The sequence below is a fragment of the Dendrobates tinctorius genome, unplaced genomic scaffold (assembly GCF_039654945.1).
Source record: "Dendrobates tinctorius isolate UK_male_01 unplaced genomic scaffold, ASM3965494v1 ptg000032l, whole genome shotgun sequence".
Taxonomy (NCBI): Eukaryota; Metazoa; Chordata; class Amphibia; order Anura; family Dendrobatidae; genus Dendrobates; species Dendrobates tinctorius.
Genome location: NW_027361700.1, coordinates 28,205,125 through 28,220,251, shown reverse-complemented (window position 1 = coordinate 28,220,251; position 15,127 = coordinate 28,205,125). Strand labels below are relative to the sequence as shown.

The 15,127-nt window shown below is 40.9% G+C and overlaps 1 protein-coding gene across 1 annotated transcript in view; it reads left to right on the top strand.

Annotated features, from left to right (window-relative positions):
• Window positions 1-14,172, top strand: part of LOC141086535 (keratin, type I cytoskeletal 19-like) — a 52,904-nt gene extending 38,732 nt beyond the window's left edge. The window contains exons 5-8 of the mRNA XM_073572674.1: window positions 2,049-2,174; window positions 3,566-3,786; window positions 4,618-4,637; window positions 13,760-14,172. Coding sequence (XP_073428775.1) covers window positions 2,049-2,174; window positions 3,566-3,786; window positions 4,618-4,637; window positions 13,760-13,851 — 459 coding nt within the window. The 3' untranslated portion in view covers window positions 13,852-14,172. The remainder of the gene's footprint in view (window positions 1-2,048; window positions 2,175-3,565; window positions 3,787-4,617; window positions 4,638-13,759) is intronic.
• The last annotated feature ends 955 nt before the right edge of the window (window positions 14,173-15,127 follow it).

Below are 15,127 nucleotides of genomic sequence, written 5' to 3'. Positions count from 1 at the left end.
CGGCACAACATGAGGGTCTGACGATGATGTGCACACATTTCTTCTTGCTTGCCCAGTGTCCCGGGAACCCCTATGATCATCACTCTGTAGAAGCTGCATCTGCTATAGTTCCAGCCCTGCCCTGAGGAGAGATTTTAGTATTACTACAAGGGAAAATAACCCATAAGGCCCCGTTACACTAAACGATGTCCCAGCGATCCCACCAACGATCCGACATGATGGGATCGCTGGGACATCGTTAGGCTGATCGCTGGTGAGCTGTCACATAGACAGCCCCAGCGATCAGGACCAGCGACGCTGGACGCTGGTTTCTAATGTAAACGTCGGGTAGCCAGGAGCCGCGTGACTCCTGGATACCCGCTGTTTATCTTGGAAACCGGCGTACATGCTGGTTTCCAAGGTAAACATCAGGTATCTAGGAGCCGCGCGACTCCTGGATACCCGACGTTTACCTTGGAAACCAGCGTGTATGCTGGTTTCCAAGGTAAACAGCGGGTATCCAGGTGCCGCGGCTCCTGGATACCCGATGTTTACATTAGCAACCAGCATCCAGCGTCGCTGATCGCTGGTCTCTCGCTGCCACACGCAGCGATGCGCGCTGGGCAGCGGGAGACCAGCGATGAGCATGATCAGCGATAATCGGGGGCCCATCGCTGATCCCCGTCACACACAGCGATCTCGCTGGCGAGATCACTGATGTGTCACAAAATCAGTGATCTCGCTAGCGAGATCGCTTAGTGTGACGGGGCCTATAGTCTAATTCTTTGTCGTCCTTGTACAGGAAATGTGAACGTTTGGATTACTTTGGTGTATATAAAATTAAAAAAAATACATTTTATAAATACCTTTTATTTAAATATAATTTTTCAGATACAGCTTCTATGCCCACCTATGTGTGTCCATGGTTTTTGACAACAATCAAACCCTTTTTGCAGCCTGCAATCAATTTTTGAATGCTTTCTTCTCTCCACTCTTCTTGCTAACCCTCAGATGGTTGAGTTGACACAACTTCTATCACTACAACTTCTACAGTTAGGTCCATATATATTTGGACAGAGACCACATTTTTCTAATTTTGGTTCTAGACATTACCACAATGAATTTTAAACAAAACAATTCAGATGCAGTTGAAATTCAGACTTTCAGCTTTCATTTGAGGGTATCCACATTAATATTGGATGAAGGGTTTAGGAGTTTCAGCTCCTTAACATGTGCCACCCTGTTTTTAAAGGGACCAAAAGTAATTGGACAATTGACTCAAATGAAAGCTGAAAGCCTGAACTTCAACTGCATCTGAATTGTTTTGTTTAAAATTCATTGTGGTAATGTCTAGAACCAAAATTAGAAAAATGTATCTGTCCAAATATACTGTATATGGACCTAACTGTACTAATACCATTACTTATATTAATACTACTACTACCACAATTAATGGCTTGACCATATTTTCGGTCTGAGTGCGATCGGACAAAACATTGGATCACACTCGGACTAAAGTTAGTCTGTGGGGCTGTGCACATGTTCAATTTTTTCCTCAGAGAGAGCTGAGGAAAAAAATGTCAGCATGCCAGAGTTTGATCAGATATTCATATTACACTGAGCTATGGAAGTCCATGGGTCCGTGGAAATTATCGGGCTGTGCTCGGGTTTCCACTGACTGAAAAATGGAGAAGATAGAGAAATTTTTCTCCATCTGCTCCTCATCTGAGAGAATCAGATCACACTTTGATCATACTCTGATCAGTCTAATTACAGTGTGATTTGCATAATTGACCCGATTCTCTCAGATGAGAGAAAAATACGCTCATGTGACCCTAGCCATATAGTATTCATCATTAATGTGATTATTATCAGTATTAGTAGTACTAGCACCCAACAAAAAGATGCTGTGGCTTCAAACTAGTTAATTTACATGTCACAATTGCTACAACGTAGTAACTTGTTCCAATAGTCCCAAACCTCATCATTGCATAGAATACAAGAAGATGCTCAGAAATACACGTAGCTCTTGTGATTATTTCAATAATATTATAAATTCTTTTTTCCAGTCTTCAACAGTCCAACAGGAGGTGAATACAAACACTGAAGCCTTACAAAGTAGCAAAAAACAGATAAAGGAATTAAAAAGAACTCTTCAGGATCTAGAAATTGAGCTTCAAGCAGAGATCAGTAAGGTAAGCATCTTTTCCTTTTTTTTTCTTTGTGTTCATCAAGACTTGTGTTTTGTAAGACAGTCTTGATCCAGAGTTTGCTGGAGAAAGATTGGCCAAATTCATTAAAGTGGTTATCCGGTCTAAAATGACAAGTCTGTGGTCAGTCATTCTATGAGCCTGGAGACTTGTGAATCCTCACATCATGCACACTAGGTCAGTGAGGATTTTCCAGTGTCAGCGCTGGGAATGGCGGCCATGTGATTGCAATTATGCAATATACATACTCCTGACCACAATTCAACTACATGGGCTTGGCTTCGCTTAATGCAAGTATATTGTGCCAGACTAGAGACAGTCTAGTTGGATTGTGACCAAGAGAATGAAGACCGTTCTCAGTGCTGACATTGGAGATCTGCCCGCTGTGAGGATTCACAAGTCTGCAGTTTCATAGACAAGTCTGCAAACTTGTTGTTTTGGACCGAACAATCCTATTAAACTTACAAGCTGTGTGCCAACATTGGCAGTAAATTGGTTTTATAACTGATGCCACCTTTGTGGTGTAAATTAATGTGAGTCCATCGGACTGTTCAAGGCCAAAATACCTTCCACTAAGCCAAGAACACATCAAAAAGTCAGTAAGACTGGTGTAAAAACACTAGAAAGACAAAAATTCTTGTTCAGCTTCATATTGTAGAGTGTTTTATAACTTTTGCACCAGGAAACTGGCAGAAAAAGCTTGGTGACTCAACCCCTAAATTCGATAAGATAGGTAAAACCCCTTTCCATTTGCCCTTAGGCTATTCAGACATCATAGAGAGGGACAGGATCCTACTTTGGTAAAATCAAGCATTTAATGGATTAAAACGATGGCCTTTGAACTGAATGATCACCATATCATATAAGAAATGTCTATGGCTACCGCTAGCAAAATAAGCTGTTTGTCTGGGATATCTTGAGCCAGACCTAGCTTGTCACATCAATATTTCTTATTTGAAATGCGTAGAATATCATGAGAAAACATGTTAAAAGAAGAAGGTAGAATAACTTAGACATGTTTGAAGTTTAAAAGAAATGTTAAAGATTTGTTAATCTACAATACAGAGTTGCATAAGAAGGGTGGTCATGATCAGACAAAACAAAAAATATAGCTGCAAATATGGCAGAAAGTTCATCATGTTAACTAACATATTGATTCAGATGCAGAGGGACCCAACCATGGGAGGGTCCATAAATCAGTTGATCAGTATATCATCAGGTTAGGGGCACCATAAGTAAAATGAAGGAGATGTACCACCAACTCTTACGTAGACACGTCTCCCAAAAAGCTGCAACATCATCCATCTACTTTGGAACAGCTTTTTTCTATTTCTAACCTCTCCTTCATTCATGACAGTGAACTTTTTTTATTTTAGAAACATGGACTGGAGAAAACGTTAGAAGTTACCCAAGGTCACTCAACAGAACATCTTGAGAAGATCCAGATGCTAATCTGTCAGTTTGAGGCTGAGATGGGAAAAGTCAGATTTGATCTGGAAAGACAGAACAATGAGTATAAGATACTTCTGGATATAAAGAGTCGTCTAGAGAATGAAATTAACACATACCGACGACTCATTGATGGAAATAATAGCAGGTAAGGTTGGATTCTTGAAAAAGGAACATCGCTGGTGTCTTCATTATTTCTCACTCATTGACAAATCATAAACATTAATTTTAGAGTGACTATAGAAGACTTATCAGTCACCAATGACCAAAAAAAAAAACAGAAACAAAAAATAAAAGAAAAATTCCCAAGTATCAAGTGACCAATAGAAAACTAAAAAATTTTAATCAGAAATTGGTGGTTACAACTTAGATGCAGTTGTCGGCCAACTCAAGTATGAAGTTTCAATTCATTTCTTGCCAACTTTTTCTATCCCACCAAGGATGCCCCAAATTATTTACCAGCTCTATTATAATAGATGTGACCAATATACTTCTAGCCAGTATGGCGTGCTATTCACAACCATGTGATTTAGTAACCCTATATGAATCCTATTGGGTAGATTTGCATTCTACATTAAGTATGAACTATCCAGTAGTATTTAATTGGAATAAAACATTTTCTTTACACTGATTAATGAATGGTGATTAAAGGAATTCAGTGGGATTTGCAAAAAAAAAAAGAGTTTTCATTTTACCAGAAATACCAACTGTATTTCCATGCACATTTTCTGGGTTTGCAGCTCATTCAGTTGAATTGAATGCAATTGAGTTGAAATACCAAATCCAGCCTATAGACAAGAGTGGCACTGTTTTAGTTTTTCTCATACAATTCCTTTGAAGAACATAGCCACTACATTTATGTTGTTTCACAGTCACTTACATTATGGTGAAATATTCAAAATATAATGTTTGAAAAGTTATTATCAACTGATATTGCATTTTCTGATCACTTATATTTCTCTTTTTTTCTTTATTTTAGTGGGAATACTCAATCTACAGGTAATATTTTTAAGTTATCTTTATTTTAGTTTTCATTCATATTTAGGTTATTCAATAATGTACATAGCACTCACAAGTCAATTTGATCTAAGTTGATATGTGATGATCGAATATAAAGTAATGCAGTTGTACGGTATATATCAAAAATATATCTTAAAAACATTTAGGCTGATATCCCCTGTGATTTTGCATCACCTATTATGTGTTGTATGTGTATAAGGTGGTTCTCACACTTGTAGGATCTCATAAAAACAATTATGTTAAAAAGGCAGAGGACTATCACTGCATTAAGATTAACAATGGACTATCTTCCTCTACATTAACTTCCTCTTTCAGCCACCACATCCTAACAAACCTGACATTTTAGGCTTTATAGGACTCTAAAAAATGGGTCTGGTTCTTTTGTCCTTTCTTTTTAGAAATAGCCTTTGGACAAAAAAAGGTGTCTTTCTCTGATTTGACAGAGATTGGAACTGGGAGGAGCTGCAATACAAGACAAAGCCATTGACCTGAGCTATGATGTAGTACATATATATATATATATACACTGTCCCTACAGTCAAACATGGTGGAGGTTCCCTGATGTTTTGGGGTTGCTTTGCTGCCTCTGGCACTGGACTGCTTGACCGTGTGCATGGCATTATGAAGTCTGAAGACTACCAACAAATTTTGCAGCATAATGTAGGGCCCAGTGTGAGAAAGCTGGGTCTCCCTCAGAGGTCATGGGTCTTCCAGCAGGACAATGACCCAAAACACACTTCAAAAAGAACTAGAAAATGGTTTGAGAGAAAGCACTGGAGACTTCTAAGGTGGCCAGCAATGAGTCCAGACCTGAATCCCATAGAACACCTGTGGAGAGATCTAAAAATGGCAGTTTGGAGAAGGCACCCTTCAAATATCAGGGACCTGGAGCAGTTTGCCAAAGACAAATGGTCTAAAATTCCAGCAGAGCATTGTAAGAAACTCATTGATGGTTACCGGAAGCGGTTGGTCGCAGTTATTTTGGCTAAAGGTTGTGCAACCAAGTATTAGGCTGAGGGTGCCAATACTTTTGTCTGGCCCATTTTTGGAGTTTTGCGTGAAATGATCAATGTTTTGCTTTTTGCTTTATTCTCTTTTGTGTTTTTTCATTTAAGACAAATTAAATGAAGATAATAATACCAAAGAATTTGTGTTTGCAATCATTTTCAGGAAGAAACTGAGTATTATCTGACAGAATTGCAGGGGTGTCAATACTTTTGGCCACAGCTATATATATATATATATATATATATATATGTATACATGTATACATCATAACTCAGGTCAATGGCTTTGTTTGCTATACAGTGAAGTAGCTATTGAACACTTGAACACGTTACCTGTTATGATTGAGTCACCGTAGGAGGAAAAAACAGAAATGCTAGCTAAGTCCAGAAAACCAGAGAAGTTGGCAGCTATCGGATTGCAGACCCCTGAACCTATCAACACAACTAGCAGTAGCCGTGGGGGGTTCCTACGATGCCCTAGACCCCTCGATCACAGCTGGAGAAATAAATAGGCCTAAAGAAAGAAAGGGGAAATCTAAACTGCCCCAGAGCAGACCCCAAAGCAATAGGCAGCCCCCAACATATAATGACGGTGAAGCAAGATGAAAATACTAACACAGACAGAAAGATAGACTGAGCAAAGAGGGGCCCAAGCTGACTAGATAGAAAAGGACAGGAAGGCTGCTGTCTGCAATCCGTGAAAAACCCTATGAAAATAAGAGCCAACAGACTGACAGTGAAAAAGGCCCTGAAGACGCAAGGCTTCAAAAAAGCTATGTCAGTACTCAGGAATATACTGAAGACAGAGCTACAGGCAAAAGGAGATTCAGCTCACCCCGGCAGGGAATGGCAGAATACTGAAAAGCAAGGAAAACAAAAAACAAAACAAAAAAGCTAACAGGCAAAACAGAAAACTTAGCTTTAGAGGAGCAGGAATCAGACTGGTGTCCTAGAAGTCCACAGAGAAATCACCCGCAGGGCAGAAGGGCGTCGGCAGCCTTATATCCAGTCCATGACTCCACTCAGCCAGTCATCCTCATTAGACTCAGGTGCCTGATAATCAGGCTCATTACCTTCCTTTACCAGAATAGGGAGTTTACCAGACCCCAGTGACGAAGGGGAAAATGAACTCACAACAGTACCTCCCCCTTGAGGAGGGGTCACCGAACCCTCAACCATGCCACCAGGGCAATCAGGGTGAGCCCGATGAAATGCACGCACCAATCTTTTGGCATGAATATCAGAGGCAGAGACCCAGGAATTATCCTCCTGACCATAACCCTTCCACTTAACCAAATACTGGAGTCTCCGTCTAGCCAGACGGGAATCCAGTATTTTCTCTACCTCATATTCCATGTTACCTTCAACCAATACAGGGTCTGGAGGTGCCACCACAAGAACTACTGGTTCAACAAACCTCTTCAACAAGGACTTATGGAACACATTATGGATTTTAAATGTGACAGGAAGAGCCAAACGAAAAGAGACCGGATTAATAATCTCAAAAATCTTGTAAGGTCCAATAAATCTAGGCTTAAACTTAGGAGAAGCCACCTTCATAGCAATATTTTTTGATGATAACCACACCATATCACCAATCTTAAACTGGGGACCAATGGTCCTATGTCAATTGGAAAACCGCTGGGCCTTTTCCTGGGAGAGAGATAACTTATCCACCACTTGGTCCCAGATCTGGTGCATTCTCTCCACCACAGTGTCAACACCTGGGCAGGCAGAAGGCTCCACCTGCCCTGAAGAAAATCGAGGATGAAACCCAAAGTTACAAAAAAAAGGTGACATCAAAGTGGCAGAACTAGCTCTATTATTTAAAGCAAATTTGGCCAAGGGCAAAAATGAAACCCAATCATCCTGATCAGCGGAAATAAAACATCTCAAATACAACTCCAAGGTCTGGTTTGTTCTCTCTGTCTGCCCATTGGTCTGAGGGTGAAAAGCAGAGGAGAAGGACAACTGAATTCACAGCTTGGAACAGAAAGTCCTCCAAAATCTAGACACAAACTGAACTCCTCTGTCAGATACAATGTTCTCAGAAATCCCGTGTAAGCGAACCACCTGTTGCAAAAACAGGGGCACCAACTCAGAGGAAGATGGCAACTTAGGGAGTGGTACAAGATGAACCATCTTAGAGAACCTATCACAAATCACACAAATAACCGGCATATCAGAGATGAAATCCATTGAAATATGGGTCCATGGCCTCCTGGGGACCGGCAAAGGCATCAACAACCCACTAGAGTGAGAACAAGATTTAGACCGGGAGCAAGTCCCACAAGACTGCACAAAATTCCTGACATCATGAGACAAGGTGGGCCACCAAAAAGAGCGACTCACCAGATCTCTAGTACCAAAAATACCTGGATGACCAGCCAATGCAGAGCAATGAACTTCAGACATCACTCTCTTCTTCCACTGGTCAGGAACATACAACTTTCCACTGGGACAACGCTCAGGTTTGTCCTCCTGGAACTCTGGCAGAGCAAGTCTCAAATCGGGCGAGATGGCAGAAAGAACTACCCTTTCGCCTAAGATGGTAGCAGGCTTGGTCACCACAGGAGAATCAGCAAAGAAACTCCTAGAGAGGGCGCCTGCCTTGACATTCTTAGTTCCAGGAAGAAAAGAGACCACAAAATCAAAACGTGTAAAAAACAAGGCCCACCTAGCCTGTCTAGGGTTCAAGCGTTTAGCCGACTCTAGGTAAATCAAATTCTTGTGGTCAGTGAGGACCACAACTTGATGTTTAGCTTCCTCCAACCAATGTCTCCACCCCTCAAATGCCCATTTCATGGCCAACAGTTCCCGATTCCCCACATCATAGTTACGTTCAGATGGAGAGAACTTTTGGGAAAAGAAAGCACAGGGATTCATTTTAGATGTTACAGGATCCTTTTGGGACAAAACAGCTCCTGCACCAATCTCAGAAGCATCCACCTCTACCTGGAACGGGAGTGAGACATCAGGTTGCCGCAAAACCGGGGCGGAGGTAAATCTTCGCTTCAGCTCCTGAAAGGAAGAAACAGCCTCCGGAGGCCAATTCAACACATCAGCACCCTTCTTAGTCAGATCAGTCAATGGCTTGGCAATACTAGAAAATTTTGCTATAAATTTCCGATAAAAATTAGCAAAACCCAAAAACTTCTGGAGGGCCTTCAAAGAAGTGGGCTGAACCCAATCATAAATGGCCTGTACCTTGCCCGGGTCCATTTCAATAGTTGACGGAGACAAAATAAATCCCAAAAATGAAATCCTCTGTACTCCAAAAAGGCATTTCGATCCTTTGACATACAGGGAATTCTCCCTCAAGATCCGGAACACAGTCCGAATATGTTCCACATGAGAATCCCAATCCTTGGAGAAGATCAAAATATCATCCAGATAGATAATCAAAAATTTATCGACAAAGTCTCGGAAAATATCGTTCATGAAGCACTGGAAGACAGAAGGGGCATTAGTGAGCCCAAAAGGCATCACCAGGTACTCAAAATGTCCCTCCGGAGTATTAAACGCCATCTTCCATTCATCCCCCTGCTTAATGCGGATAAGATTATACGCCCCCCTGAGGTCAAGCTTGGTAAACCAGCAAGCACCTCTAACTCTAGAGAATAGATCCGAAATCAGGGGTAACGGATACTGATATTTAATAGTAATTTTATTGAGGGCACGATAATCAATACAAGGCCTTAAAGAACCATCCTTTTTGGCCACAAAAAAAAACCCGGCACCTAAGGGTGAAGAGGATGGTCTAATATGACCCTTCTCCAACGCCTCCTTAATATAGGACCGCATAGCCTCGTGCTCGGGTACAGATAAATTGAAGAGCCGACCCTTGGGAAATTTACACCCCGGACTTAGTTCAATTGCACAGTCATAACTCCTATGAGGAGGCAAGGACGCAGACTCATTCTCACTAAATACATCATAAAAGTCCGCCAAATAGTCAGGAACATCATGCGACTGAGGAGAGGTGGAAAAAACCGGAGCCTCACTAAAGGCACACCGACAACCCCAACTTACCACAGACACAGATTTCCAATCCAAAACTGGATTATGAATTTGCAACCAGGGAAACCCCAGAACAACGGCATCATGCAGACCATGCAATACCAAAAATCTGCAATTTTCTTGATGGTCTGGGGCGACCCGCATGACCACCTGGGTCCAAAACTGAGGTTTATTTTTAGCCAAAGGAGTAGCATCAATCCCCCTCAAAGGGATAGGCGTCTGCAGAGGTGTCATCGGAAATCCACAACGTTTAGCAAAATCCAAGTCCATTAGGTTTAGCGCTGCTCCCGAATCCACAAAAGCCTTGGCGGAAAATGTGGACAGGGAGCAGATCAGAGTAATTGCCAGAAGAAACTTAGGTTGAACACCACCAACAGAAAACGTGTGTGCAAAGCATTTCTCTCGTTTAGGACAAACAGAAATAATATGCGAGGCATCTCCACAGAAAAAATACAGCTTATTACGCCTTCTGAACTCCTGACGTTGCGCCAAAACTCTATCACATTGCATAGGTTCAAACGTCTGTTCAACCGGTGGCAACACCTCTCGTGCAATCCTGCGTTAACGTAAACGCCTATCAACCTGAATGGCTAATGACATAGAATCGTCCAGACCAGAGGGAACAGGAAATCCCACCATAGTATCTTTTACGGCTTCTGACAAACCCTTCCAAAAGAGAGCAGCCAAGGCATTATCATTCCAGGTAGTAAGGACCGCCCACTTTCGGAACTTTTGACAGTACAACTCTGCAGAATCTCGACCCTGGTTCAATGCCAACAGGGTCTTTTCAGCCTGATCAATAGCATTAGGTTCGTTATACAACAACCCCAAAGCTTGAAAGAATGCATTCACATTAGTCAGAATAGGATCATCTGGTTTCAAAGAAAACGCCCAATCCTGGGGATCGCCACGCAGCAAAGAGATGACAATTTTAACCTACTGCGCGGAGCTCCCTGACGAGTTAGGCTTCAAGGCAAAAAATAATTTACAATTATTTTTGAAACTCAAAAATTTAGATCGATCCCCAAAAAATACATCAGGTGTAGGGATCTTTGGTTCAACAGCATGCGAACGAGCAAGGTAGGCGGAAATTCCCCACACTTCCGCAGCGAGCTGCTCCACACGATCAGACAATTGCTTTATCTCCATTGAGAGAGAAAAAAATTCCCCCTACGGCCTCAGAGATATAGAGGAAAGAATATACACACACTTTTTTTTTTTTTTAAACACAATTCTTTCCTGCTATTGAGTACCCTAGGATCTGCGGTATGGCGGGTGATTCTGTTATGATTGAGTCACCGTAGGAGGCAAAAACAGAAATGCTAGCTAAGTCCAGAAAACCAGAGAAGTTGGCAGCTATCGGATCGCAGACCCCTGAACCTATCAACACAACTAGCAGTAGCCGTGGGGGGTTCCTACGATGCCCTAGACCCCTCGATCACAGCTGGAGAAATAAATAGGCCTAAAGAAAGAAAGGGGAAATCTAAACTGCCCCAGAGTAGACCCCAAAGCAATAGGCAGCCCCCAACATATAATGACGGTGAAGCAAGATGAAAATACTAACACAGACAGAAAGATAGACTGAGCAAAGAGGGGCCCAAGCTAACTAGATAGAAAAGGACAGGAAGGCTGCTGTCTGCAATCCGTGAAAAACCCTATGAAAATAAGAGCCAACAGACTGACAGTGAAAAAGGCCCTGAAGACGCTAGGCTTCAAAAAAGCTATGTCAGTACTCAGGAATATACTGAAGACAGAGCTACAGGCAAAAGGAGATTCAGCTCACCCCAGCAGGGAATGGCAGAATACTGAAAAGCAAGGAAAACAAAAAACAAAACAAAAAAGCTAACAGGCAAAACAGAAAACTTAGCTTAAGAGGAGCAGGAATCAGACTGGTGTCCTAGAAGTCCACAGAGAAATCACCCGCAGGGCAGAAGGGCGTCGGCAGCCTTATATCCAGTCCGTGACTCCACTCAGCCAGTCATCCTCATTAGACTCAGGTGCCTGATAATCAGGCTCATTACCTTCCTTTACCAGAATAGTGAGTTCACCAGACCCCAGTGACGAAGGGGAAAATGAACTCACAACAGTTACCAGCTTTTGAAGCAAATAAGGTTTATGGTGAAATAATGTTTTTTCACTTCCGGATTATGGCCCTAACAATGCTCACTGGAGCCTTCAGTAGTTTGCAAATTCTTCTGTAACCAATGCCATCAGTATGTTTTGCAACCATAAGGTTACAAAGGTTTTGAGACAGATCAATGGTTTTACACATCATGAGATGTTTCTTGTGTGGCACCTTGATAATACGACACCTTTTTATAGATTAATCAGCTAATATTTTTCACAAAGTGGCAGGATTGCTTTCTAATTACTGATAGATTTCAGATGGAGTCATGACTTTCCACGGCTTTTTGCACCTCTCTTTTGTCATGTGTTCAATACTTTTTCCCTGTGTCATTTTTCATTATTACACATAATTTATAGACATCTATGGTTTGATTTCTTTGCCTGTGTGGATTGGATGTGTTGTTACAGACATCTGGTGAGAATCTCATGCCAGTAGTAACTTTAGAAATAAATGTACATAGAAAATTGGTTACGTTTTCTATACTATATATATATAGATGATATACCCAAAGAAAAGGGAAGTGCCAGACAAGAATAAAAAACTAGAAATGTATTAATCACAATTAAAATATGTCAAATACACATATATGTACTGAACATGGCAGAGTGTACTCCAATCGACTATCAAGTTAGATCAAGTGAGCCAGGTAGATAGGACAGCAAAAAAAATGATGAAAACCAGAAACAAATAACCACTAACTATTAAACAATAAACCCATGTGGGTATAAAACAGTGGGCTGAGACTGGTATATATGACAGATGACAATAAAGAATTCATAAAATGCCATATAATGTGCACTGTGCTGAAACATTAAATGCCATGATTCATAATGCCATATAAAGTGCGCTGTGCTGGAGTGTAAGATGTCATAATGTAGTAAACCTATAAGCCCAGGGAGTATGCCACTGTGGAATGCCAAAATGCCAAAGTGCTGTAAAGTGCAAACAAGGGCCAATATTAATAGGTTAACCAGGAGGCTGCCAGCAATAGGGAAAAGTGTACACCTGGTGATAGTGGCAAGGAGAGAGGAACCCCAATGCGCGTTTCGCTGATGTTGCTTCTTCCATCATTTAAACTCTATATATTTACACCACCATTGGGACCTTCATAAACAGTCCTACGAGATTTGGCAGGAAAAGTTGCCAAACACGCAGAAACATTTTTCCCCATCAAATTGACAGACACAACAGAACGCTATAGGCAGTATTGCAAATCCATGTGGTCAGTCATTTATCATGTTTGCCATACAAATTGCTTGCGAAAAGTTCTTAAAGCAGAATGATTTTATATTTTATTATTTAATACTTGTTGTTTAGGCTATAGGACATTGTTCCCGCCTACCAGTGGTGGCCAAGTATGAGCAGTGCTTACAAGCTTATGCTTGTAAGCACCAATCTAAAGCTTGCTGGATCACTGGAGCACACAATCCGGTCTGCTTCTACGTACAGCATTGGAGCGTGCACAGTACTGGCCAGCCCTGCAACCTTTTGGCTGGTAGGAACTTCCAACAACACCCAGCAAGCGTTGTGCTCCTAAAGAATACGCATGACAAAACCCCTTTGACATTGGTCAACAGTTTGTGCATTGTTACGTTAATGCTATCACATGAGATAGCTTCTCACAGATGGTTATCAAGATCATGAGTCATAATAACCTTTCCTACATCTGTACATTGAGTCTAGCAATGTATATAGCCCTATTCATGCATTTGGACACCATAAAAAGGGGCATCCCCTACTGGACCCTGCCATTTCTGCAGTATAATGATCCTGGCATGGCAGGAATTACCTTTTCTTCTCTATACAAATTAATCATCAGTAGTAAGGGAAAAAAGACCTTAATTCATAAGAAAGCCTTTCTAGAATTGCTTCTCAATGCTTCTACAACTACAGGTATATTATTTTTTTCTGATTACCAAAATAACCTAATATTTCTATCTCTTTAGATACAAACCGAAAAGTCAAGACCATCGTTCAAGACATGGTTAATGGAAGAGTAGTGAACTCCCGAATTTCTGAGATCCCACAGAAACTGTGATAGCCATGAAAAATCCTATCCTGGAATGCCCCGCGATTTACATTGGGCGACAGCTACCCTGTTTACACGTGCCAATATTTATCATTAATGTACAGTAGGACTACTCTAATATATACCTGTGCAGAACGATATTTATTAATGAGAACACAGGGGAACAATGGACAGTACAGGGGTGGTCTCCTAAAAAAAAAAGATACATGCCAGTTCTATTTCTATTATTAAAGTAATATCATCTAGATTACAATATTTTCCATTATATGCTGGGTCTTTTTCTAAGGGTTTCATATAGGAGTATGTTCCCGAAAATGTGATTTTTTTTTTTTAAATATCTTAAGCTGTTTTTTCATACATGTTGTAAAAACCCTCAAAAATAATAGGTGGTAATGGTGACAAAGTACAATTTCTTTTTAAAAGGAGGTGACTAATTTTGATCATCTCATTTTCATGTATATTATAAGGGTGTTAACAGAGACGGAGCTCAATTTGAGAGCCCCATCTATTGACCAAAAAGTGACACCAAAGAGTGTCTAATCTCTCAAGGACCCAGCACATACCTCCATTAGACAGATAGACTATTGATATCAATAGGCAGTGTGTAATGTTTAATATCTCCTGTGGGGGAGCTGCAGGGGAATTGAACATTTGTTTCCAGTTTCCTCAACAGATTATAGGATGATTATAAAAAAAATATATATTTTCCAGGCAATGTTAAATACAAAAGCTGCAAACTTCTTGATCCAACATATGATGGATACTAATGGGGCCCGAGAGACCACCTTAGACTGATACAGAGGCAAATTGGGTACGGAAAAAGTGTCCGTGGGATTCGCAGAGAAAACAGTGCTGCAAACAGCACAATTTGTTCTATTTTGTATGTTGAAATCTATGACTGAGCCCTCCAAAACAGAAAACTATTGGATCCTATGTATTGTTTGGCCACTATATGTCGGCATTACAACCTCTGGCAAAAATTATGGAATCACCGGCCTTGGAGGATGTTCATTCAGTTGTTTTATTTTGCACAAAAAAAGCAGATCACAGACATGGCACAAAACTAAAGTCAATTCAAATGGCAACTTTCTGACTTTAAGAAACACTAAAAGAAATCAAGAAGAAAAAATGTGGTAGTCAGTAATGGTTACTTTTTTAAACCAAGCAGAGGGGAAAAATGATGGAGTCACTCAATTCTGAGGAAAAAATTATGTAATCATGAAAAACAAACCAACAAAAAACACTCCGACACATCACTAGTATTTTGTTGCACCACCTCTGGCTT